The sequence below is a fragment of the Vipera ursinii genome, assembly GCF_947247035.1.
Source record: "Vipera ursinii genome assembly, chromosome: 2".
Lineage (NCBI taxonomy): Eukaryota > Metazoa > Chordata > Lepidosauria > Squamata > Viperidae > Vipera > Vipera ursinii.
Genome location: NC_139513.1, coordinates 27,958,935 through 27,984,207, shown reverse-complemented (window position 1 = coordinate 27,984,207; position 25,273 = coordinate 27,958,935). Strand labels below are relative to the sequence as shown.

At 41.9% G+C, this 25,273-nt stretch overlaps 2 protein-coding genes across 4 annotated transcripts in view; one reads left to right on the top strand and one right to left on the bottom strand.

The window, feature by feature from the left end:
- The window catches only part of NDUFAF3 (NADH:ubiquinone oxidoreductase complex assembly factor 3), a 28,963-nt gene extending 11,422 nt beyond the window's left edge, over positions 1–17,541 (top strand). Inside the window, exon 6 of the mRNA XM_083356095.1 lies at positions 17,458–17,541. The gene's annotated coding sequence lies outside the window, so the exon portion shown is untranslated. The remainder of the gene's footprint in view (positions 1–17,457) is intronic.
- Positions 915–24,790, bottom strand: IMPDH2 (inosine monophosphate dehydrogenase 2). Of its 3 annotated transcripts, XM_083356018.1 has the most exons (15): positions 24,587–24,790; positions 20,529–20,577; positions 19,882–19,983; positions 18,939–19,013; positions 17,475–17,681; positions 15,987–16,074; positions 14,517–14,716; positions 13,963–14,053; positions 12,496–12,591; positions 12,005–12,076; positions 6,176–6,319; positions 4,086–4,230; positions 3,666–3,809; positions 3,344–3,427; positions 915–1,200 (listed from the first exon to the last, which is right to left on the bottom strand). In XM_083356018.1, exons 1-15 carry the CDS (start codon positions 24,682–24,684, stop codon positions 1,179–1,181), a joined length of 1,617 nt encoding a protein of 538 aa, XP_083212144.1. In that variant the 5' UTR covers positions 24,685–24,790; the 3' UTR covers positions 915–1,178. The 3 variants fall into 3 exon arrangements, 2 of the variants coding, with proteins under 2 accessions (XP_083212144.1, XP_083212145.1); XM_083356019.1 differs by lacking the exon at positions 12,005–12,076; XR_014491680.1 differs by lacking the exon at positions 915–1,200 and having other exon boundaries at positions 3,341–3,427; positions 3,541–3,809.
- Positions 24,791–25,273: the final 483 nt, after the last annotated feature.

The window sequence follows — 25,273 nt, the reverse complement described above, 5'->3', positions numbered from 1 at the left end:
GCTACTATGACAGCAGCCAGAAGTCTGTGCATTTCTTACTGTTATTGTTTTGTAAAACCATTAAAAAAAGAAATACAGCCCCAACTGTGAAGAATAAAGGACCTGGATAAGGGACCAGAGAAGAAAATTATTCCAAGATTTTGAGACTTGAACCTGCTTAGTTCATATTTGATAATATATATGTAAAAATATGCCATATTTAAGACAATGTTAAGGAATGCTCTTCTGTGTAATAGCAATAATTGCATAAAAAGCATTTTTAAGGTGTATCATCTTTTTGTAGGAAGTATTCATGCATTTATTTCACCATTTTTAGTTAAGTAAATTTGTAATTTTGCTATTGCTTCCTTGTTTATTAATACCTACCAATATTCATGTTTGAAGTTACATAAAAGTGTGAGATATTACCCACACAAGCCGATAACTAGACCTAAGAATGTAACATAACTAACAGTCCCCCCTCTAACGATCTTGGATGGTGATAAAACTTTCTGCTTTGAAACTAGAAAAGAATGTTCTCCTTTAAACCTGAACATTGGGCTGGAGCACCAGCAGATGCCTTTTTCATATAAATCTGAATATCCACTAAGAGTAGATTCTTTAGAGTAGACATAGTTTGGGGTGGATAAAACAATCTCTGGAAGTTGGAAACTCTTGCTTCCAAAAAATAATCTTTCACATGGAGCAAAGCAACAGCTGGAAATGAGTTTAAGAAGAATGTGACAGGGAGTATGCATGTTGCAACGTTTGCACAGGGGATGGGTAAAAATCATTTTTAGGAAGTAAAATGGATGGCTATATGCATAAATATGAAAGGTTTTGTTGACACACGTTGGAGAGTAGCCGATCAAATTCTCCTTTAGAAACTACCAACAGAAACGACAGGCAATAAACTGATCCCCAGATGCACTGGAAAATGTTAAAGACTCGTTCCTCAAGTTTTATTGTAAAAATAGTGCAAGAACACACACATCTACAGAGCTTCTGTCAGCATACAGCACCATCTCTGGAATAAGTTCTCTTCAGCCTTGGTCAGAGCAGCTGATGATTTGGGGAAATGGCACGTAGCTCTGTGTCTTTAGCAAAATGGCACTTCTGTGAAGGCAGCAGTTCAGGATCGTGGCTGCATGAGCCCCACATGACAAAAGAGGCTCTGGAAATGCACAAGGGACCCATCATCAGAAAAGACGCTTCTCATATCTAGGAAACAAAAGGAATTGTGTTAAAGCAACAGCAAAATGTGGCTGAGGGAAGGAAGGAAAGAAAGAAATGGGGTGACAAGACTGCTGGCTACTTGGAAATCATCCATCTCTTGCCTTGTTATTTCACATCCAGTTTATACTGACTTCCTTTCTAACTGAACCTTCGGCAGCAGGACGACCATATTCTGGCCTCAGTAAAAATCCAAATTCATCTCCACAATGAAGGCTGACTTCAGGTAGTGATGATGTCTGGCTGGCTAATGGGAATTTTTTTCTTGACAGATTTCTTTTTCTTGACCCCTGTCTGGTAGAAGTTATGGTTACCAAGAATGCAATTTTCTACACTAGAAGCTCTAAAGCTGACTTGCATTAGAGTTCAGACAAAACTTGGGTTAGGGCTTAAATCTCGCATGATGGACAGTGGATAGTCTTAGCAGGGAGCCATCTCCTTTTGGGAGGGGAGGATGGGTTGAATGTGGCTGGTGAGACTGAGGAGAGCGCTGCAGAAGGTGACTACTACTAGTAAATGCAGTTGGATAGCCCCATAATGGTGGCTTCAGCAATTCTGGCCCCTGTGGGATGGGTGTTCACTATCCAAATAAGTGTTGTGATTCAGTGTCAGCCTGTGCTCCCAGCAGCTGAGTGATGAATCTGAGGAGGAGGAGGAGGAGGAGGAGGAGGAAGGGTTTGGAGAGCCTTTGGTGTCAGGGAGTCTCTGATGCACTGCAGGACTTTCAGCCTGGCCCCTCCAGTCATGTTCCTCATGAGGCTCAGCTGTGTGAGTACAAGGTGTCGGACTCAGAAGAGTCACAGCTGAATCTGTTCAGAGATGCTAGAAGCAGAAGGCAATCCAGCAGAGCAGAGCAGAGCAAATCAATGAGGCAACTCAGTGAGAGGAGGAGAAGGCAGTGAGAAGCCACGCCTTGGGACTGATAATAAAAGGGGAAGGTGTGGGCGGTGCTGGTTGCTGAAAGCAACCGTTTGGAGACATTCTAAGAGAAATCCTGGTCTGTTCTTGATACTTCTGTTTAACTCTTGTTTGTTGACTCTTGTTTGATATTTTGATTTATTTATTAAAGGAAATATTCTGTTGCTTTTTTGTTTAAACTGTAAATAAGTTTGGGTTGGGTTTTTTCCAGCCTATTGACTGTAAAAAGGAAAAAGGTGTTGTCCCTGACACACAAACAGAGCCGGTCGTAGGTTGGAACAGAACAAGTTGTGGACTGACTAGAATTCATGTGTATTTCCCTAGAGGTCTTTGGGAAGTGGAAGGTTGGAGAAGGGGGAGGATTTCCCTGTGGAGCCAGCCAAGGAGAGTGTAGTGAATAGAGCAGGGATACCCAACTCCCAGTCTGTGGAACGGCACTGGGCCTCAGCGTGCCAAAAACTGGGCCATGCAAACAAGCAAGCCCCATCTGCGGGATGCAGGCAGCACACAAAACCACGCCCCCTCTGGCCCGTGGAAAAATCCATGGAACCAGTCCTTGGTGCCCAAAAGATTGTGGGGGGGGGACGACATGCACTGGAATAGAGCACCTAGCACAGCTGGCTTCCATTAGCTCCAGTACTCAAGCCCACTCCATGCCCCAGAGGAACAGCAATAACTCTCTGGCAGATGTGAGACTTGAGGTCTGTGGCTGCCAAACCAGCAGCTGCAACATTAGCTAGCATCTCCTAAAGATAACTGAATGGGCATGTTAAAAAGGTAAGCTGGTGCATTGCTGGAAACTGGTCCCACGGCTAAGCCGCAGACATCAGAGAAGGCTTCTGACTTACTTATATCACTGCATTGCTGTCGGCTTGCCAATCAGGCAAGAAAACCCACTGTGCTTATGTAAGACAAAGCAGTAGCAAATTAAAAAAGAAAAAAGGAAAGTTGGGGATCTGCCATAACAGAGAGAGTCCTTGGCAGAGTGGATGGACATGCTTGCTCTCTGGAAGAAGACCGAGCCAGAATAGGGAACCATGTATCTTCTGCCACAAAAAGCAATCCAACAACCTTTCTAAGGGCTGCTTCAGCACAAGTGGAAGAGAGAAAGAGCTAGTGTAGAGTGCCCTGCCCCCACTGTAGGATAAGTGGCAGAATCAACAATTTGAATTCTCCACTTATTCAAAACGAAAGGCCCACACAACAAGCTTACGAGTGAAGGCCGTGAACCCCTCCTTCCACTTGAGCAGATGTTGTCCTCTTCTCAAATTTCAGCTCTCCGGAATACATCATGGCCCTAGCAATCAAAGGGGAAGAAAAAGTTGACATTTCCAATTTGCCACAAAAATCTGCACAGCACAGACACACTACAACTATGGAGTTGCAGGGTGGACCCAAATCAATTCGTACCAGGAATTGAAGTCTTGCTTCATAGATTTCCAAACACCACTTGCATTCACTTGCCAACAGCAGCTCCAAAACAACATTGAGCGACAGAGCAAGGGGAATGACGGAGAAACTGTTCTTGCTCTCACCTCAGCTGTGTTAGACTCTTTGAACCAATATCTTGGCAGGAATGCTGGATGCCAGCAATCAGGTACGGCACGAACTTATGGATTGAGCCCTTGTCCTGCACAGCCCCAGAGACCCCCTGGGCCACTTTAATTTTATCGGTCTCACTGAGGAGAACAAACAACAGAAAAGCCTATGAGAACTGCAGAACTGTGATTGTTCAATCCATTAATTACCTCAAAAAAAGAGAACATATTTTTAAAGGAGAAAAACTGTTAAATGCCTGTCGAAAGATATTAAATCTATTCGGAAATGCATTCTGACAACCTTCTAGACTTGAGGAAGGCAATCCTATTAAGGTGAAACAGTCCTGTAAGTTCAGCTTTACACATAACTTCCCTTTTCTGCATGGATTTGTTTGCACGGTATTCGATTCCTCTTACCTGAAATATCTGTTCTGGCTGCCTAGGTTCTTGTCCATTGCATCAAGAGATCCCATGCCACGGTATTTCTTCAGCCTGATCCCATCAGAGAAAAAATACTCCCCGGGGGCTTCTGAGGTAGCAGCTAGAAGCGACCCCATCATCACTAGAATCAGGGAAAACAAATGCAATCAAGAATGTGTGAGAGAATGTGGAAAGAAATGAACAGGAAATAGGACTGGAATTTGGGGAAGTAGGCTATCTTTGATATCAGCAACTTAGATAAAGCTAATTGCATTCATGTGCTGCATGTACACATAAAACTAGGTAAGCTTATATAGCTTATCAAGACACATATATTGTGAAAACCCATCAATTTTTCCAAAAGTAGATATATGGATGTAATATACAGTTGCAAGAAAAAGTATGTGAACCCTTTGGGATTATGTGGTTTTTTGCATGAATTGGCCATAAAATGCGCTCTAAACGTCATGTAAATCACAACAATAGAAAAACACAGTCTGCTTAAAATAATACTACACAAACATTAGCTGTTGTCATGTTTTAATTGAAGATAAGATGGAAACATTCACAGTGCAGGATGGAAAAAGTATGTGAACCTTTGGACTTAATAACTGGTTGACCCTCCTTTGGCAGCAATAACCTCAACCAAACGTTTCCTGTAGTTGCAGATCAGACCTGCACAACGATCTGGAGTAATTTTGGACCACTCCTCTGCACAAAACTGTTTCAGTGTAGCAATATTCTTGGGATGTCTGGTGTGAATCGCTCTCTTAAGGTCATGCCACAGCATTTCAATCGGGTTGAGGTCAGGACTCTGACTGGGCCACTCCAGAACGTGTATTCTGTTCTGTTGAAGCCATTGTTTTGTTGAATTGTTTTGTTGTGTTGTGTGTTTTTCCCAGACAACTCAATTAATTGAGTTGTCTGGGAAAAACACACAACACTATGTGTGGAGAAAAAATGGCACAGCACAGCAACATCAAAACCTCATCCCCAAAGTAAAACATGGCGGAGGGAGCATCATGGTTTGGGGCTGCTTTGCTGCCTCAGGGCCTGGACGGATTGTTGTCATTGATGGGAAAATGTATTCCAGAGTTTATCAGGACATTTTGCAGGAAAACGTACGACCATCTGTCCGCCACTGGAGCTCCGCAGAGGATGGGTGATGCAACAGGACAATGACCCAAAGCATACAAGTAATTCAACAAAACAATGGCTTCAACAGAACAGAATACACGTTCTGGAGTGGCCCAGTCAGAGTCCTGACCTCAACCCGATTGAAATGCTGTGGCATGACCTTAAGAGAGCGATTCACACCAGACATCCCAAGAATATTGCTACACTGAAACAGTTTTGTGCAGAGGAGTGGTCCAAAATTACTCCAGATCGTTGTGCAGGTCTGATCTGCAACTACAGGAAACGTTTGGTTGAGGTTATTGCTGCCAAAGGAGGGTCAACCAGTTATTAAGTCCAAAGGTTCACATACTTTTTCCATCCTGCACTGTGAATGTTTCCATCTTATCTTCAATTAAAACATGACAACAGCTAATGTTTGTGTAGTATTATTTTAAGTAGACTGTGTTTTTCTATTGTTGTGATTTACATGACGTTTAGAGAGCATTTTATGGCCAATTCATGCAAAAAACCACATAATCCCAAAGGGTTCACATACTTTTTCTTGCAACTGTACTGTACTTTTCTTAAGCTATAATGATCTATATAGGTATCTGTAACTATTCTTCCCAACAAGTCCTGCAATGTAGGCACGGTTTCTAGCCATGCCTTTGAGCCACAAACATGGTGTATAGTAGAGTACAAAATCTCTCTATGGCAGGGGTGTCAAACTCGCAATGTCATGTGACGTGTCGCGATGTATTGTGGCTTTTTTTTTCTCCATTGCCGGCAATGGGGTGGGCGCAGTTTCGGCATGATGCATCCGGCCCACGGGCCGGCAGTTTGACACCTCTGCTCTATGGTCTTATATTCACAAACAACTCCATTCCTTTCTGAAGACTATGGCTGGAAATTATCATGATCCCGTGAGCCGAAAGTCCGTATTAGTAAGTAATTTGCAATTCTAATTTCACCTGTAGAAGCACCAAGTGCAAGGGCCTTGGCAATGTGTCCAACAGTCTGGATGCCTCCGTCTGCAATCACCGGCACGCCAAATCTTCGAGCATACTCAGATACTTTGTAGACTGCTGTGGCTTGGGGCCTGCCACATGCCAAGACTAAACAGGACAGATGAAGGTAAAAGAAGCAAAAGAAGTCAATTTTATTCTACAGCAGAATATATCCATAAGGGTCCTCAAAGTGCATGGCGTTTTCAGCATGAGCCCCCCTCCCCCCAAAAAATAATAATAATAAAAATAATTAAAAAAGCAAATCAATTTTCAGAAAAGGCATCCTTCAGCTATTTCTTCCCAGAGTGTATCAAGGGAATTGTATTTCTTTCCATTTCTGGCAGACCTCAGAGGGTATCATCCCAGAGGCAGATGTAAATCCATGCAAGTATGATGATTAACAGTTGCTTCCAGTCAACCTCCTTGTAGATAGCATTCTCCAGCTATACAGTAATAGTCACTATCCGTAATAAAGACTTGGATTTTTACTGGGTGATCAGAATCCAGTATCTCTCTCACTGAAGTTTTCAATCAAGCTAGCTACCTCTGGCCTACAGGCTGACTGAAACCAAAACAAAATATCATCTGCATAGAGCTCACAATGAATCAGGAACAGAATAAAAGATCTCCAAAATATATCAGCAAGGGCTCTTTTACACATCAAATGGCGTTGAGCTAGATTTTCCATTATGCCCAAATTGTAATTGATACGTCATGGATCGCCAAGGCCATGCACAGAGAGATTGAAATAAATACCCCTCCCTCCCACTAAATAGGACAATCTCCCCAGTTGCCTTTTAATTTAAAACCTTTTTCACCCTTAGTTAGAACAGTGATTCAGATTCATTCAGAACCGTGCAAAATTAGAGTACAAGCTTCCTGTTAAATGCAGAGTTTCAGCATTGTCTGCACTGCCAGTGTCAACTCAGTGCTTCTCCAAGAAACTGGTCCCCACACAAATCACTTTTACACCAACTCAGCTGTTGTGTTTCCTTTCAGTTTCTAGGGCCAAGTACAGGCAACCCAACCAGTTTGACTTTAACTAATAGCAACTGCATTGAACTGGAATTCAAATCAACCATGAAATGGGCTGCCAGCAAAATCAAAAACAGTGTTAGTCCTAAAGAGACGGTCTCATTTCGGCAAAGGCAACATCAAAGCTAAAAAAATGTTAAAAAGGATTTCTCTATGTTAAGAACTTTAAAACCTACCAAGCAACGTACATAAACTCACACTTCAAAAATGGTTTGGAATTACTGCTTTAGATCTTGCTTGACTCCAGTAAACCACTGCTATTCTTTAAAGGAGCCCACGCTTTCTTCAGGCTTCCGTAAGAGCATGAAAAATGATGCAGCTGTTTGCATCAATAACAGAGACATCAGGTTGCGCAAGGCCCGAAGCATTTTTTTCCCCAAATAATTTTTAAAGCATGCAGTTATGCTCTAAAATAGAAAAGCAATCTCCGAGTAGCTGAGTTTTGCAAGCTGATGTCTATATAATTGTATACATGAGACCAACCCTTTAAAAATTAGCATGTGATACCATGGAGTGAGAGAATTCAGTTCTCAGCTTCATGATTCACACAGGTGGCATTGGCTTCAAAGCAGGGTTTGAAATTTGCTATAGTAATTTGGTATGAAGCTGTTTTAACCTTTTACGTTTCCAAAAATAAGAGATACAAAATAGGTAGATGTAGTCTTTTGTTGAGCATAATTGTCTAAAAAGGTACAACAATCCCCTTTAAAGGTGAGGTACAGCAATATATAAACAGAATTTTGCTTAATTGGGAGAACAATGGTTTAAGCACAGCATTATTGTGTTCTTGGGTCTACACTCAAACCCTTGCTGGACATTTAGCCACTTTAATAATGGGTGTGCAAATGTTTCACCACGTAACATTCCAATCTTGTAACAGGGTTGCTCCAACTGTTCTGGAAGTGGACCAATTATAATGACCTCTTTAATTTTACCATCTCCAAAACATTGGTAACAACCATGCCAAGACTAGTAGTTTATTTGGGATCAGAATTTTTAATAATACCTAAGGATGGAAGCACTTTCTGACACCAAGCAGGGTACTGTTTCAAGTTGGTTGTCCAAGAGACTGGCAGTGATTTGCCAGGAATTCAGGAAAAATGTTTTTTCCAGCCCAGCGTCTCATAACATTTAGTCCTATCCACAGATCAGGCTGAATCATAAAATAATTTAAGTGGTAAACATGCTATGCATGTTTTTATGGAATCAGCTGCCGGTTGAGCTCTGGATGGCACCTGACCTTAGCTCCTTCCGACGCGACTTGAAGACCTACCTGTTTGAACAGGCCGGCCTGCCCTGGTGGGGGATGCGTTGGGGTTTTTATTGGGGATTTTTTTTTACATTTTTCTACTGTTTTTAGTTTGGGCTCGTGTTTAATTCTCTTTTTAATTTTTGTAATTTGTATTTTTATATATGCCCTGTTCACCGCCCTGAGTCCTTCGGGAGAAGGGCGGTATACAAATATAATAAACTTAAACTTATTTACATGGCCTCCAGCTTCTCCTGCACAGCTCCAGCTTCTCCTTCCGTTATATATTCAAGATGGACAGTATTTAATATTTATTTGTTATGTATATGTAGGGGTGTGGGTCTATACATATGTTGTATATAGTATGTTTTAGGTCTGTGTCAAGTATGTGTTTCACTTTGAGAGCGGGCAACTAAATTTCATTTTTGATGTGTGCCGTTGTGCCCACAGTAACAAAATGACAATAAGTGTTCTATCTATCTATCTATCTATCTATCTATCTATCTACCTACCTACCTACCTACAAGCTTTTGCACATCTCAGTTTGTGGTTTGGCAATGATTAAATATGTAATCTGAACCCAAGATGAACCCATTATGTTTTATATAATGTAAAACAAAGCTGTTTCAAACCAAAAGAACGTATGATTTGTGGCATGCTTCCTCTATTCATATTTAACCATTGTCAAAGCATAGCTAGAAGTTTGGAAACTGTGTCTCTCTCGACCCATTCAAAGGATGAGCCAATGGCCCTTCACATGCAGAACACATTCACTCAGTTAAAATCAGGCGTTTTGTAAATAAGTGTAATATATGCACATAATACAATGGGAGATAGCTGAATCATACTTTGAATTTGTGGGATATTTAGATATTATTGATTAGAGCTTTGAGGTATGGGTAGGGGGAGAAAATGTAGTACTTGCCTGCAACTTCTTAAACCAAACACATCTCAATTGGTTTAATATACATCGGCATCTCGGGTTAACCAGACCATTCCACCTTTAACGATGGGGGGTGAGGTGTTACCCCCCGTTGATAGGGCTCGCAATTTGGGCGTCCTCCTTGACTCCCGGCTCAATTTTGAAGACCATATAGGAGCCGTGACCAGGGGGGCTTTTGCCCAGGTTCACCTGGTGCGCCAGTTGCGACCCTACCTGGACCGAGATGCCCTACGCAGTCACTCATGCGCTCATGACCTTCCGTTTAGACTACTGCAACGCTCTCTACATGGGGCTGCCCTTGAGGACCACTCGGAGGCTCCAGCTGGTGCAGTTGTGATGGGGGTTTCCCGATACTCCCATGTAACACCTCTACTCCACGAGCTGCATTGGCTTCCGGTTGCCCTCTGGGTGAGATTCAAGGTGCTGGTGATGACCTATAAAGCCCTAAATGGCTTGGGTCCGGGATATCTGAGGGAACACCTGCTGCCAGCATCAAGTTCCCTTTGTCCAGTGCGCTCCCACAGGGAGGGTCTTCTCAGGGTGCCGCCGGTAAAAGATTGCCGGCGGGTAACACCCAGGGGGAGGGCCTTCTCAGTGGGTGCACCTGCCCTCTGGAACTAGCTGCCCGTGGAGCTTAGGACTGCTCCCGACCTCCGTTCATTCCGCTGGGACCTGAAGACCTGGCTCTTCGAGCTCTCTGGCCCAGGCTGAGAATTTTAATTTTAATTTTAATTGGGTTTTTTTGGTTTTTTTTACTTTTTTCAGGGACCGTTGTAATTATTTTTAATTGTTTTTAACTTTTGTATTTCTTGTTTTAAATTACCCTGTAAACCGCCCTGAGTCCTTTGGGAAAGGGCGGTATATAAATCCAATTAAATTAAATTAAATTAAATTAAATTAAATCTGACATTAAACTCAAAACTGAAAAATACAGTACCAAGTTTAAAAAAAATTACCTATTTTACATCACAAGAATCTACAACATTAAAAACAACTGAAGAAGGGGAAGATACATAATTGGGTAATTTAAGAGTTCTTTCCTCCTTGAATTATTTCCACAATACTAGCATTCTTCAGGGTAGATTTCTAAAATCAGAAGAAAATACAATGCCAGGGTTTAAGAGATCCCATAATTTCAGCAGTCATCACTCAAACAACATTACAATCTTTCTACCTGTTTTAAAAAGGCTACAAACAGGCTGGGGAGCTCTGGGAGTTGAAGTCCGCACACAACAAAATAAATGAGTTGGAAGGCATCTTGGAAGTCTACTCCAACCCCCTCCCTGCTCAGGCAGGGAACCCTATATAACATTAATGGAGCTACCTCAGACAAAGGAAAGGTCCAGGAAGTCTTGGGGGGGAAAATGACTACTTCCTTCTTTCAAGAAGTCTCTTATTGATCAATAAGAAACATCTGTGATGTGATACGGTTCCACTGCCAAAATATGCTGAAAACTTGCTTCTACACTGGAAGATAATTTCTTAGAGGAAAATGTATCCTGAATGGGCAACAGAAAGGTTTAGGGCAGGGCTCAGCAACCTGAAACAATGAAAGAGCCACTCGGAACCGGTTCCCTCACAAAATAAAAAAATGGGAGCTGCAAAAAATGTGTGCGCATGCACGTACATGCACGCATGTGCAGAACAGGGTTTGACTGAAGAGTGGAGCCAAGGCAAGATATGCACCTACCCTGCATATTTGAATTGATTGGTTGAACTTTTTTAGTCCCACTTTGGGGTTTTTTTGGACTACACATAGCAGAGGACTGGGAGCCACAGGAGAGCCGCATGTAGCTCCGGAGCCGCGGGTTGCAGACCTGTGGTTTAGGGTATTTCAAATATTGAAAATGTTGCCTACAAAGGATTACTTAACTGATTAAGGGATCATTTTAAATTACAGAGGTATTTAGAGTACAAAAGTACCCTGCCTGGCAGGCATAAAAACACCACCTGTGTAGCTCTAAAAGAACACACCAATGTGGGGGTCGCTCTTCCCCTTTGGAACTGGCCTGCATAACATACTGGTAATACATATCCAATAATCCTAACAGTAGGTCCATAAATCATATTTTAAACGTAAACCTTAGTAGCTGGAGAATTTAGACCAACTCAATACTACAGCCAATTTAACATCTGAAAGAGAAAGCACATTACCTATTTTGCATTTCATACAATGAAAATTAAACCAATTTAACTTTTAGTGTTAAGCGATTCAAATTATAGCTGAACTGTGTGCAAGTAATTATAGAATTTGGGTCTATAAAGAAGGAAAGGAAGAGAGCAAAGGAGCCATTTAAAATTTCAGTTATGGATTTAAGGAAGGAAATCTTCATTTGATAGCAACAACAACAATAATACAACCCTGCTTTTGGAAAAACTCAAAAAAAAAAAAACCAACCCTCAGCTTTTAACAACTAGGGTCCAACCAAAGCCATCAGACCCCACACGTGTCTCTAGCCAGATTATTCTCAAAACAAGCAGAAAGGTAGGAGGAGATAATGGGCAGCCAATCAGAGCCTTCCTCCAAGCCACAAAATTAAGGGGCAGGGAAGGGGCAATGACTTACTATAGGTGCCAGTGACCGCGGAAGGGCATTTGGGGCTGTGGGACTTTAGGTCTGGAGGGACCTTTGGAGCAGCTAAACAAGACAAAAACACACAAGAGTTTAGAGATAAAGAGGGAGGAACAAGCAACGCTCTCCTGAACAGTGACATTGTGCAGCCAGGCCACACTTCAGGAAGGGGAGGGGGGGGGAAGGGAGAGAAGGAAACACGTCCAACTAGGAAACTGCCCTGACTTTAGCAGCCCACAAGCCTTTCTTCGCTTTTTTTTTTTTTGGAATGCGGATTTTAGGCACAATTCCATTGAAACCTGTTCACAGGCGCTTCTACCTCAGTTGCTCAGAGTAGTAGTATCTCAGCCGCTCCACCTCCGAATTGGGACAGATCAAAATGGATCGAATCACCCATTTGGCCGGCAACCCCTCCCTTCCCCAAAAGCTGTACGTATTTTTCTCCAGCCGTCCATAGGGTCAGGTCAGATTGATAGGACGTTTACCTTCTTGGGTGATGCAGATGGAGCCGCTGCCCATGCCAACCCTCAGGGCATCGGCCCCAGCGTCAATCAGGTTCTTTGCTTGGGCTGCTGTCACCACTGAGGAAAGGGAGAAAAGACGTCTAAGGAAATTGGCCTCCATTAGCATAGCAGCTATCGTCACTCTACAGCAGGGGCCTTCAAACTTGGCAGCTTTAAGACTTGTGGCCTTCAACTCCCAGAATTCCTCAGCCAGCATGGCTGGCTGAGGAATTCTGGGAGATAAAGGCCACAAGTCTTAAAGCTGCCAAGTTTGGAGACCCCTGCTCTACGGCAAGAAATGGCTCCTCCTTTCAAACAAATAGGACGGTTTTCCACAAGGCCATTTTTCAGATTGCGGGGGGTCCTTGGCTTACGATTACTCATTTAACAACAGTTCAACGTTAAAGACAGCTTCAGAAAGAGTGATTTACCACCTGTTTGCACCTCCTCAGCGATCACGAGATTGTAGATTAGGTGCTTGGTAAATGACTTATATCTATGACCGGTTGCCACATCCTGCGGTCACGCTATTTGCAACCTTTTTTTTGCCGATTTCCAGCAAAAAAAAAAAAAAACCTAACCAAAAAACCACCCATTGGGGTAGTGGATTCACTTAATGACCATGGTGATTTGCTTAACAACTGACATAAAGTTATCATAAAATCAGGTCGCAACTGCAATGGCTTACACAGAAATTCCGGCCTCGGTTGTGTCCATAAATTAAGGACTACCTGTAGAGAGGAATTATATATCAGAGGAAGCTAGAAATGTAGGCTCAAATTTCAATTCATGCTGGATTGCGTTGGACAAATCTGCTTTAACCATTAAAAATTGGGATGATTGTTACTAGGACAGAGAACTACAGTAGAGCCAAGAATTTTGGTCATAAATCATTCGGGTCACATTTGGAGGTACCACATGACTGAACCTGATCTTACGTTGGTCATGAAGTAAGTTATTGACACTGTAAAGCAACCTGCATGTCATTAAGTAAATCTATTCATCTAGAAACTGGCAAAATACACTGCAAGTCATGGTCACATGATTGTGGGACCCTGCAACCCCTTTATAAATGAAGCCAGTAATCAAGAACCTGAAATACAATCATATAAGGGGGTGGTGGTGTGTGTAGCGGTTGTAATTTTGAGAACAGGTCACAAGTAGCTTTTTAAAAATCTGTTGTCACTTTGACTGGTCAGTTAAACAACTGGTTGTAAGTGGAGGACTGCCCGTACATTAATAAAGAAAAAAATACTTGATCTTTATTACAGCTACCCTTCAAGAGACTGTGATTTTCTATCGTTCGTTTATCAAATTTCAGTAATTTTAGGATATAAAGCTATCATCGCGCATGTCTCCTCAGCCACAGCACATTTTATAAACCCAGCATAATCAGCAAAACTTTCATCGCAGACCGGCTTCATTACAAGCCCAAATTTAATAAGTTACCATTGCCTCCAATGACTTGCAGATGAGGATATTTTTCCTTAATGTATTTGATCATGTTGATTTGAAAAATGGAGTTCCCCTGAGATGAATCCTGAGATTAAAAAGAAGAAAAAGAAATTTCCGTATTTGCTCCTGAAAAAAATCAAATCCATTTAATTTGCAGCCTAGCGTTCTGCACAAATACTTGCCAAGCTCTGCTTTCCAGCTACTAGTTAGTACTGAATTTAAACTGAAGCAACTCAACATCACACTGAATCGATCAGCGACTTTCAACAATACAAGCCCTAATCCCTTAGAGCAGGGGTAGGCAACCTCGGTTCTTTTATGACTCAGGGACTTCAACTCCCAGAATTCCTGAGTCAGCATAGCTGACTCAGGAATTCTGGGAGTTGAAGTCCATGAGTCATAAAAGAGCCGAGGTTGCCTACCCCTGCCTTAGAGCACCTAAAACAATGATAGTAATTTCACCTAATTACCAAAGTGTGTCTAACATAAAGTTCATCCACATCTCCCTTGCTACTCTTCGTGGGACTCCCATCGTCTCTAACACTTACCAATACAATGACATCAACTCCAGCTTGCACCAGCAGATCAAGACGGTACCTATCGTCTTCGTGAGTCCCAGTTGCTGCCCCACAGAGCAACTGTTTCTTGGCATCCTTTGAAGCCAGGGGATAGTCCCGATTCTTCTTCAGATCTGTGCGAGCAATTATGGCCACCAACTCTCCCTTTTCATTAACAATTGGCAATTTTCCTTGAAATTTAAAAAGAAACAAACAACCTGCTGTTATTCCCAAGGAACAATTTTGCATTTTTCCCCCTCTCGTTATATAGATGGACAATTCCAATTTTCTTTTCAGTTTAATTGGCTATATCAACATTTTTCATAACCAGGCAACTAAAGTTGCACAGCCTAGTACCTTCATTAAAAAGAAACGTTTCAAAAACATCTGATTCCTAATTCAGCTACGGCCACAGAAGGTGATTAATTAAGCAAGGAAAAAAGAAAATAGGATGTCTATTGGGAGCTGAGACTAAGAATATTTCTTTTTCTTTATAATAGTAGTCATAGGTACAGTGCAACACCACCATTTATTCAGTATGCTTTTCCTTTATTTTGACCTACAAGAACCCAACTGTCATGGTTAAAGACAGTAACTTACTATGGAAACATTTCATGATGGCTTATTCAAAACTGGCTTAGCCAAGGGTCTGAACCTATTAAAAGTGAGGATTTGACTAGGATTTGGGCACAGAAGCTAGATATTTTTTTCCTAAATGATTAATGGGATTGTTTGTTTGTATGTATGTCACCAGTACCAACAATCTAGAGCTATACTAGAAAATGGTGATACTGCACAATGTAGCATATTTACTTATGAAGTTAGCAGGTGTTGTGATTCAGGGTCAGCCTGTGGGTTCGGCAGTTGGGTCGGACGATTCAGAGGAGGAGGAGGGGGGTGTTGGAGAGCTTGCTGAGGGTGTTGGAGAGCTTGCTGATGAGAGCCCTCAGCCAGGCCCCTCCCACCTGGTTACGACGCAGACCCAGCTGTGTGAGCCTGACAGCGTGGATGAAGATGACCCACAGCTGGCCCTGTTCAAGGACGCCCGACGCAGGAGGCAGTCAATCAGGAGTAAACAGAGGAAGGCAATGGGGCACCTCGGAAGGAGGCAGAGAGAAGCCACGCCCTGAACTGTTTAAAAGGGGAATGCGTGGGAGGGCTGGTTTGCTGAAGGCAACTGTTTGAATAGCTCCTGTTTCATGGTTCGTGTCTTGTTTTTGCTCTGTTTGCTTTTGTGTCAATAAATTTGGCAGGCTTAGTTCCAGCCTCTTGCCTTCTTGTAAAGGGGTTGTCCCTGCCTTATCTGCAGGGTCGGTAGTAGGCTGGTACAGAACAGTAGGATTCATTATTATTAGGGTGACATCACATTAACAAATCAAGCCTTAAAGTTAAGCGCAGGATGAAAAATACAACAGTGCAATATCCAACCCATAAAACTATTTTATAGCTATTCTCACATACCTTTTTTACTCCGTTGCAAGATTTCATTTGCTTCTTTTAATGTAACTCCTGCAGGAGCTACAACAAGATCTTCCCGTTTGGTCATGATCTATGAAAAATAAAAAGCTTGAAGTAAGACAAATGTCCTTTCCGTTTTGGCTGAGCAAAGGAGCACGGTCTAAGAGGGAAATGTTTGTCAGTGTAGAGTAATCTAATTTATTGTATTTCTTATTATGAAACAAGAAAGATGTTTCAGTCAGACTTGATACAATTAGCTTAATGGGGTAAAGAGCAATTTGCCATAATGGAAGGAAAGCAACTTAGTGCCAGACATTATTATTGTCCCCAAATCAGGAATTACATGGCTCGAAGTAATTGTTTCTATCTGGCTTCTCAACTAGTGTTAACAATCAGTTTTTAAACATCAGTTTCAGACATAACAGTTCAGTTTCCAAATCACGTTAAATAAATCTTAAAAATAAAAGAAAATCCATCAGCAGTATTTTTCACTTACAATGTCCCGCTCCCAGCCTTGTGATTCTATCATTATAAACAACATTAGGAAAAACTTAGGCTAGTGCTATTATTCTGTATTTAAATCTTATAGCCTGAAACACTACACAGAGAAAGTGCTAGAATTGGTTTTCCCCTCTGGAATCTAATTGTTTTAGATGGGCTATGTGTGTTAAGTGTGTTAAATAGCAAAGGTTTAATCACATGTGCCTCCAGCAACAAACTGAAGCAGTGTAGCCTAGACATGGGCCTAGATTCTCACTTACCTACAGAGGCAACGTCAAAGACTCAAGGATTGAGATGTCTGACCTCACACAAATTAAATTTGGAGCAGTTTCCGGGTAATCAACTGTAGCTTTTCCTTCTCCCTTTCTCCATGTTATCAGAAATCCTTTAGAAATGTGCTGTAGGCAATTTCTGCCTGGCCTTTAAATTATGCTATTAGCCGATTTTGTCAGCACAAATCTAAAAATAGCGCAGGAAATTAGAGCCAGGTCCAAGACAGGTTGGAAGGCTGCAGGGCTAAAAAAACTCCCACATCCAGTTACAGTGGCTACATGCATGCTAGTTCCAGAAGGCTCTCGTCAGATAACGGGAAGATAGTCGGTTGGCTGAACAGGGAAATATTAAGAACTTGCAAAACAAACGCTGTGCTGCATGTTCTTTGGAAAACAGGAGCCGGTCTCAGAATATATTTTTAGAAAGCGGTTCCTGAGGAAAAAAATACTGCAAAACTAAATAAAATACGTACTGTTTAATAGTGAACCCTAGGGGCCTTAGCTCAAATTCAAGGCTTCCTCAAAAGCAACTGTCACAAAACACGGCATGGTATCAATAAAGACATCAGAATAAATCCTATCTTTTATATAGTCAATGCTGTCTTTTTTTTTTTCCTATCAATACATTGTGAATCAAATTTTTTGTGTGACTCTGGTCGACGTACAATAATGAGGACTAAAAGTCCTTTGTTTTCTTTCAGGGAATCCTTTCACCGACCTCACTAAGTGGCAGGTCATGCTCTTCCTCTTTCAGGAAATCAATGTCTCGGGATGAGATAATCCCCATGAGCCGGCTACCCATCTTCCCATTGTCTGTTATGGGGATGCCACAGAATCCATGACGGGCTTTGGCTTCAAACACATCTCGGACACAATCGCTAGGGCTTAGCACCACCGGATCTGTGATGAATCCTTGTTCATATTTCTGGAATATGACATTAAAAAAGGAGAATGAGAGACTAAGACATGAAAAGAGCGGTCGCATCACCCTTAGGAGAGTGGAGTCTACCTACACCAGATCTTCTGAGATTGTTTATTTATTAGATGTTTATCATGCCTTTATTACTTCATAAGTAAGAAGGTTGGATATGTGTAGAATTTGGTATGTGTAGTTTAATGAAGAGAAGGGTGAGGGGTGACATGATAGCAGTGTTCCAATATCTCAGGGGCTGCCACAAAGAAGAGGGAGCCAAGCTATTCTCCAAAGCACCTGAAAGCAGGACAAGAAGCAACGGATGGAAGCTAATCAAGGAGAGAAGCAACCTAGAACTAAGGAGAAACTTCCTGACCGTTAGAACAATTAACCAGTGGAACAACCTGCCTCCAGAGGTGGTGAATGCTCCAACACTGGAGGTTTTTATGAAGAGACTGGACAGCCATTTGTCTGAAATGGTACAGGGTTTCCTGCCTGAGCAGGGGTTTGGACTAGATGACCTCCAAGGTCCCTTCCAACTATTATTATTATTATTATTATTATTATTATTATTATTATTATTATTATTATATCTAATACTCCTTCCTCTTTTTTCCCCCACGGCAACAACCCTATGAGGTAGGTTGGGCTGACAGTATGACTGGCCCAAATTCACCCAGCCAGCTTTCGTGCCTAAAACGGGACTAGAATTCTCACAATCTCTGGGTTTACTTGGCCAGCACCTAAAGCTTTACACCAAACTAAGGATTCTCCCAAAGTACCAAACACAAATGTACACATGGGCAAAGTTAAACAGCATACGAATAACAATGCATGCTATAATTTTAGTTACACAGAATGGGAAACTCCTATCCCTGTGTATAGGGAGGCATCAAAGCAACTACAGTCTATACATCTATCAAATTTAGATATCATGCATCTTACTCTGAAATTGATTCTGGGCAGTTTACAGCTAAAAGGTTACTGTAGAATTATAGTAGTGTACTGTACCGTATAAGTTAGTTACTGTAATGCCAACATAATTAGAATCAGTTAAATATATCCTGCTTTAGGGCCCACCAGTTGCTGATCTTAACTGATCAGAAGACTTTAATTAGATGCAGCTATTAAGTATTATAACACATGAACTGTCATAAGACAGGATATGGGAAGAAGAGAAGAGGAAGCATGCAAACACTTATCAATTCAACTTGTCACCAGATCTTTCATTCTAGCCACAATAACTTGCCCAGACGTTTGCAGTTTTACCTTAACTTTCCGTACTTCGTTGGCCTGGAATTCTGGAGTACAGTTATGATGGATGAATCCTATTCCTCCTGTGAGCTGAGCAAATACAGAAAGAAAAAAAACATGCTGAAACTAGAATAAGTTCCTTCACTACCATCTGCCAAGAGGCAACAAGTTCAGCAGGAATGCTTCCCAGGTTGACGCAGTTATTTAAGGAGAAGATTCTTTCTTGGAAAGAGACAGTGTTAAAGACTGATGTGACAGAAATACATACTTTGAAGAATATGTGTAAAATTTGGCTTTTTAATTACATATTTCCAAATAGAAATAGTTCATTCCTGGCAGTCAAATTCCCAGGTCTGTGGTAGAAGACCTGAGATTGTGGAAGAACATACCACCCAGAAGGATGAGATAGGTAGGTAGGTAGGTAGGTAGATAGACAGACAGATAGACAGACAGACAGAACAGGAGGAAAGAAATGTTCAGATCTAAAGGGCATTTAATTTTTAATTGTGTTACTAAATACTCTACAAATGCTTCCTTCTTTTTCTTGGGCCTTTTGTATCCTGAATATTGAACTGCCTTTGAGTATGTTCTCAGAAAACCAGGAGAGAGGTTGATACAAGGAAAGTGGCATGAAACCTAGACAACTGGGGAGCAGCAAAGGAACCCAGTACCTAGAAGAACCTTAAATAATAGAAAGTGGTAAGTCAGTCTCATTCTGCCAGTTAAGATTTATATAGCAGTAATTCTAAATTACTAGCACCATCTCTTGTATTTTTCATCAAAAACAAATTCTACTCAATTACACAAATCCTAAAGAGCAGCATTTAGAACTGCAGTCCAAATGACAAAAAAAAAGACACCTCTCTGCAGTAACCTATCATGATATCCCTCTGCGTTTCCCAAACATAAACCACCCCACGTCAGATTACGTCAATCCTTCCCTCTCTCCACTACTTACCGCCATTGCAATAGCCATGCTAGCCTCTGTTACAGTGTCCATAGGGGAGGATACCAAGGGTGTTTTCAAGCTTATCTTCTTGGTCAGAGCAGAAGTCAAGTCCTTAAAATAAACAGAATTGTTCAGTAACAAAATGTTACATCATTTCAAGGTATTTCAAGATTCCGATTTTGCTAACTTGGGTACTGGATATTTAAAAAAAATACCTAATTTAAAAAGGATTTTCAAAGAATTTTTTTTTTAAAAAAAATCTCTGTGGCTATGAGAGCCTACATTATTAATATTATTAAAGAAGAAAGCGGGTGATTCAGAACAATCCTTTAAGTTTGCTACACAACTTAAGTAACTTACGGTAAGTAACACCAGCTGCCTGCAGGTTCGAGTCCCACCAGGCTCAAAGGTTGACTCAGCCTTCCATCCTTCCGAGGTAGGTAAAATGAGGACCCAGATTGTTGGGGGCAATAAGCTGACTTTGTAATAATGCCGTTTGGGGGGGGGGCGAAAGCCCTAATAAGCAGGCATATACATAGAATGAAGGCTATTGCTAAGCACATTGATTTGTGCTTAAAATTGTAAGCCGCCCTGAGTCTTCGGAGAAGGGCGGGATATAAATGGGATTAAAAAAAAAACTTCCATCCCATACTCACCACTTGGTCTGCAGTAAAATCTATGTAGCCAGGGAGTATAAGGAAGTCACTAAATAATGAAGAAGGAAAAAAAGTGTTATTGAGCCTGTTGTGATATAAATACAGTTCTTGTTAACATATAAATATAGCTTCTGTTTGGTGAATCTTTGTAGCATGTTTGAGAAATTGGTTGCTATAATTCATATCCCAGAGATTCTGATGCAAAGGTCCAGACTCAAAATACTGCAACTAGAAAGGTTATTACTTAAAAAATGAACCATCTAACCCCCATAATAATGACAGAATTTAGTCCCATCCCCTCAACAATTATTTCATGACGACTTGTGTAGCTTATTTTTCTTTTCAACCCCATGAGGGTTCTTTATGCTAATTTTCAAAGAAGATAATGATGTCACTAATTGTAATCTCAGAACTTTAACGTAATACGTAGCTCCATCCTGAGAACTATGCATGTGCGTTCAAAGCCAAAACTGCCCGATCTAAAACATGTGAATGTTCAAACTAGCAGCAGGCCTCATCAAATCTCACGCACACCTATGTAGCCATAACACTTCAGCCATGCTCGTGTTCTAACACTGCTCTCCAAAAGAGAAGGTAAAATGCAAGAACAAAAAAACTGAACATTTAAAAGAGATTTTTAAGGATTGAAAATAATTATATCAGCAAAAGCAAATATTTATCCTTAACATTACACAAGCCACAGTTTCATAGGAAATCAGGAGCAACGTATTTTCCAAGAAAATCTCTCTCTGCGATTCAGATATGGGATTTTTTTTTAGAGCTCATTTTCAACAGTATAAGTTCAGCCCACAGAATTGTTACACAACTAAAACCTCTTTAAAAATATACATGGCCAATTAATTTAGATTTGGGGTGGCTTCAAACCTATTAACACAGAATAGGCTACCTTCATTAATTGCAACTGCTATTTCCAGGACTATACTTTTGTGTTTTGGGGCGGGTTTTTTTGCCCTTTCAAAGGAGAGAGTGTGTACTTATAACTAGCACATATACATGGAGATCAGTCCTTGCTTTCTTGAGGAGCAGTGCTGACCAATATTTGATCTCAAGACCCTGAAAACTATCTATCTATCTATCTATCTATCTATCTATCTATCTATCTATCTATTAATAAAATTTATTGAGTCTCCATCTTACCATAGGGTAACCCAGGGCATCTTACAATCTTAAAAAGGTAAAAACTATGCAAAGCTAAAGACAACTTAAAAGATGGGGAAAGTGGGAGCAGGATGGTTCAGTGGGAACTGTTGTAAATCCATCAATCACCTCTACCATGATGCTCCCCACATTGGAGCCACAAGCTAACTGACAAAGCCAGGTTTTTAGGCTCTCACGGAAAATCAGGAGCTGATCTCACCCACTACTACCAATTAGGGTGAAAGTACTGAACTAGATGCACCAGTTGTGACAGTAAATATGATCAAGATTTTCTAGTTATAGGAAAACACTTTCAGAAAAGTATGAACATCAGGCAATTGAATTTTGTAAACTCCCTATAGTATGTCTATCTATTGGAGTTTCCTTGTAATCCTTCTATTCCTCACCATTCAGTCCAAACTGAACAAGGTTCTTGGATGAGAAGCAAAATGTTTTCAGGAAAAAAAAGAACAAGAAAGTCCAGCTGCTTTTTGAAAAGCACCTTTGGGACAACTATGACCTGGATAATTGAGAATCTCCATACACATTCAGGAGGAAATGCTAGCTAATATTTAACCAAACTATGACTCAAACTTGAAAATCTTCCAGTCCTAAAAAGACCTCCCTGGGTTATGCTGAAAATATAAAATAACTCCTGAGAGATTTAAGCTCTACACACTTTTGTAATCCCAATCTACATTCTTTATACTATTAATGCTTACAAATAAGTTTTATAATGTTGCCATTTTTACATATAACATTTGTATGAATTTCTGAATCTGACCGGATCCTGCCTGAACTATCTGTACAAACTTTGCAATGGCATTGACATTAAAATATGCAATATACAATTCACTTTCTGCATTACAATGCAATACAATGAGTAGTGCTAACAAGGATATGGATGCTTGATGAGAAAAATCTCTTGCTATTAGGATTTTACTGTATTTATCAGTAGATAGCAGCTGACACCTATTGCTTATAAAGAATTCAGTGTTTCAACTGCAAAGTGTATTGCACATAGATATGATTATTTATAGATAGCAGTTTTGTACGGCAGGTTGGGATGGGAGTATTGCTGGTAAGAAAAGACAATCAAATTATACTATAGGAGTTGTTTTCAAAGCATTTTCTCAAACGACTTCCAAGACAGAGAAACGTACGGAGTACATATGTAAATATGTGAACTTCCTTAATAATGATTTTAGCTATTCTCATGAATTTTACCGATTATCATTTTTTTTACTGATAACTTCCCTGAGTGTAAAAGACATAAACTATATAAATAGGGCTGTAATAGAGGCTTATTAACAACTAGCACAACATGCTCAGAACATGGTCACTATCCCTTGCTGATTCTTATATAAAGATTATGACCTAAGAACTAAAATTGGTCACATGAAGCAACAGGTGGCTTAGTAATGCATATGTTGTGTCCAAACTCTGTAGAAATACATGTAACCTGAGAAACTGTATTAAATGATTCCTTAGGGTGGAACTACCAAATAAAATGGACAGCAATTAGCCCAGTGGCACAGATAGTTCACAGCGACATTTGTGACCGCAACGTTTAAGAGACACCATTACCTTATGTCAAAATTTAAATATTAGGAATGCCAGGAAACAGAAAGGATAGCTAAAAATGACCGGAAAGGACTCCTCCTTGACCATCAATAAGCAATGTAAAGAACGATTCCGCAAATCTTCATTTTGCTCTGAAGCAAGTTCTAACCACCCAATGAAAGTAGAGCTACATATAGCTGGAAGGGTTCTCTTCTACTACTGGTTAGGATTCTCAAGCATGTAACGGTAGTGAAATTATTATTACTAGATTATTAGATTGATTATAATAATGCCGCTGGGGGGGGTGTGAAAGCCCTAATAAACAGGCATATACATAGAATGAAGGCTATTGCTAAACAGATTGATTTGTGCTTAGAGTGTAAGCCGCCCTGAGTCTTCGGAGAAGGGCGGGATATAAATGGGATTAAAATAAAAATAAAATAAAACTTTTTAGTTTAAAGGCTCCTTATTTCATACTGCCATCAATATACGTTGATCCAATCATTTTATTCCATGCTACAATTGCGCTTAGTTATAAAAATCCTCCACCAGGGAAAGCTTTCGACGTCTCTTTCCCTTTTACAGGCGGCTATGAGGAATCAGAGCAAATGAGAGGGCATCAGCCTACACACTATAATTTATTTTATTTATTTATTTTTTAATTCCATTTATATCCCGCCCTTCTCCGAAGACTCAGGGCGGCTTACAAGCTTAGCAGTAGCTTTCATTCTATGCATATGCCTGCTTATTAGGGCTTTCACACACACACACACACACACACCAAGCGGCATTATTACAAAGTCAGCTTAATTGCCCCCAACAATCTGGTTTTATCGTTAAGGAAAAAGCACACTTTACGTCCCGCGGATTTGGCCCGGTTGCTTTAAAGACTCCGAGGGGCTCCCAAGCTTCCCTTTTGGTCCGCCCACCCTTCAAGCTGGCATCATCCCCGCGTTTCGACGCTTGGCAACGGGAGCAGATCGCCCCAGATCTGGTCCTGCCCAAGGATCGCACCTCGCAACAGCCGCCCCGCCAAGCCCCTGTCCCCACTGCCAAGGATCACAGCCGCGCCGCCGTCTTTGACGCCCGGTCCATCTTCATTCACACCCTTCAAACGGCGCTCCGGCCACGCAACCTCGGAACGGCGCCAGGGGTGACCGCCGCCGGAGGTTCCCCGGGTTGGAGAAGCTCGGGCTGGGGATTCTGGCCCGCCCTCCCCTCCAACGCAGTGGCTTCGCCTCCCCGCCGGAGCGGGCACCGACCGCGTGGCAAATCGGTTTGCCCCGTCGGCTGCCACGCTCGTCTGCCTCCCCGCCTCCTCCTCCTCCTCTCCTCACTTGTAAGTCAGTCCGTCCCCACAGTTCAGCATCTGCTGCGCCGTTAGCCCGTCGTCCGGCACGTAGCCGGTGCCGCCGCTGATCAGGTAATCGGCCATAGCAGCTCGGGTCGCGCGGGCCGTCCGCCTGCTTGCGCGCGCCGCCCAGCTTCCCGCGCTTCTCTGGCCTCCGAAAGACTGGGACGTCACCGGCGCGAGACAGAAAAAGGGGGCACGCGAGGAGCCCCGCCCCTCCGCCCGACGTAGGCCCGGTTGACGTCAGTGGAAAGCGGCTCTCTCGGCTCCTGCAGGCGGGGCTGCTCTTCCCTCCGCCCCCCCCCTCCCGCTCTTATTTGAAGACAAGCTACCAAGTGAGAAGGGGGCGTGTCCTTTCCTCCCCTCCCTCCCTCCCTCGCTCGCTTCCCCCCTCCCCCAACCTCGTGCGTCGATATAAGCTAGGAGCGCTGCGCTGAGGCGCCTTCGCTCCTCCTTCAGTTTTCCGGGACGCTTGAGCTGTAGGGCAGGGGTCTTCAAACTTGGCCCTTTTATGACTTGTGGACTTCAACTCCCAGAATTCCTCAGCCAGCTTTGCTGGCTGAGGAATTCTGGGAGTTGAAGTCCACAACTCATAAAAGGGCCAAGTTTGAAGACCCCTGCTGTAGGGCGACCGCAGACGTGATTCGTCCTACGCAAGCGAATCCTCTGGGCG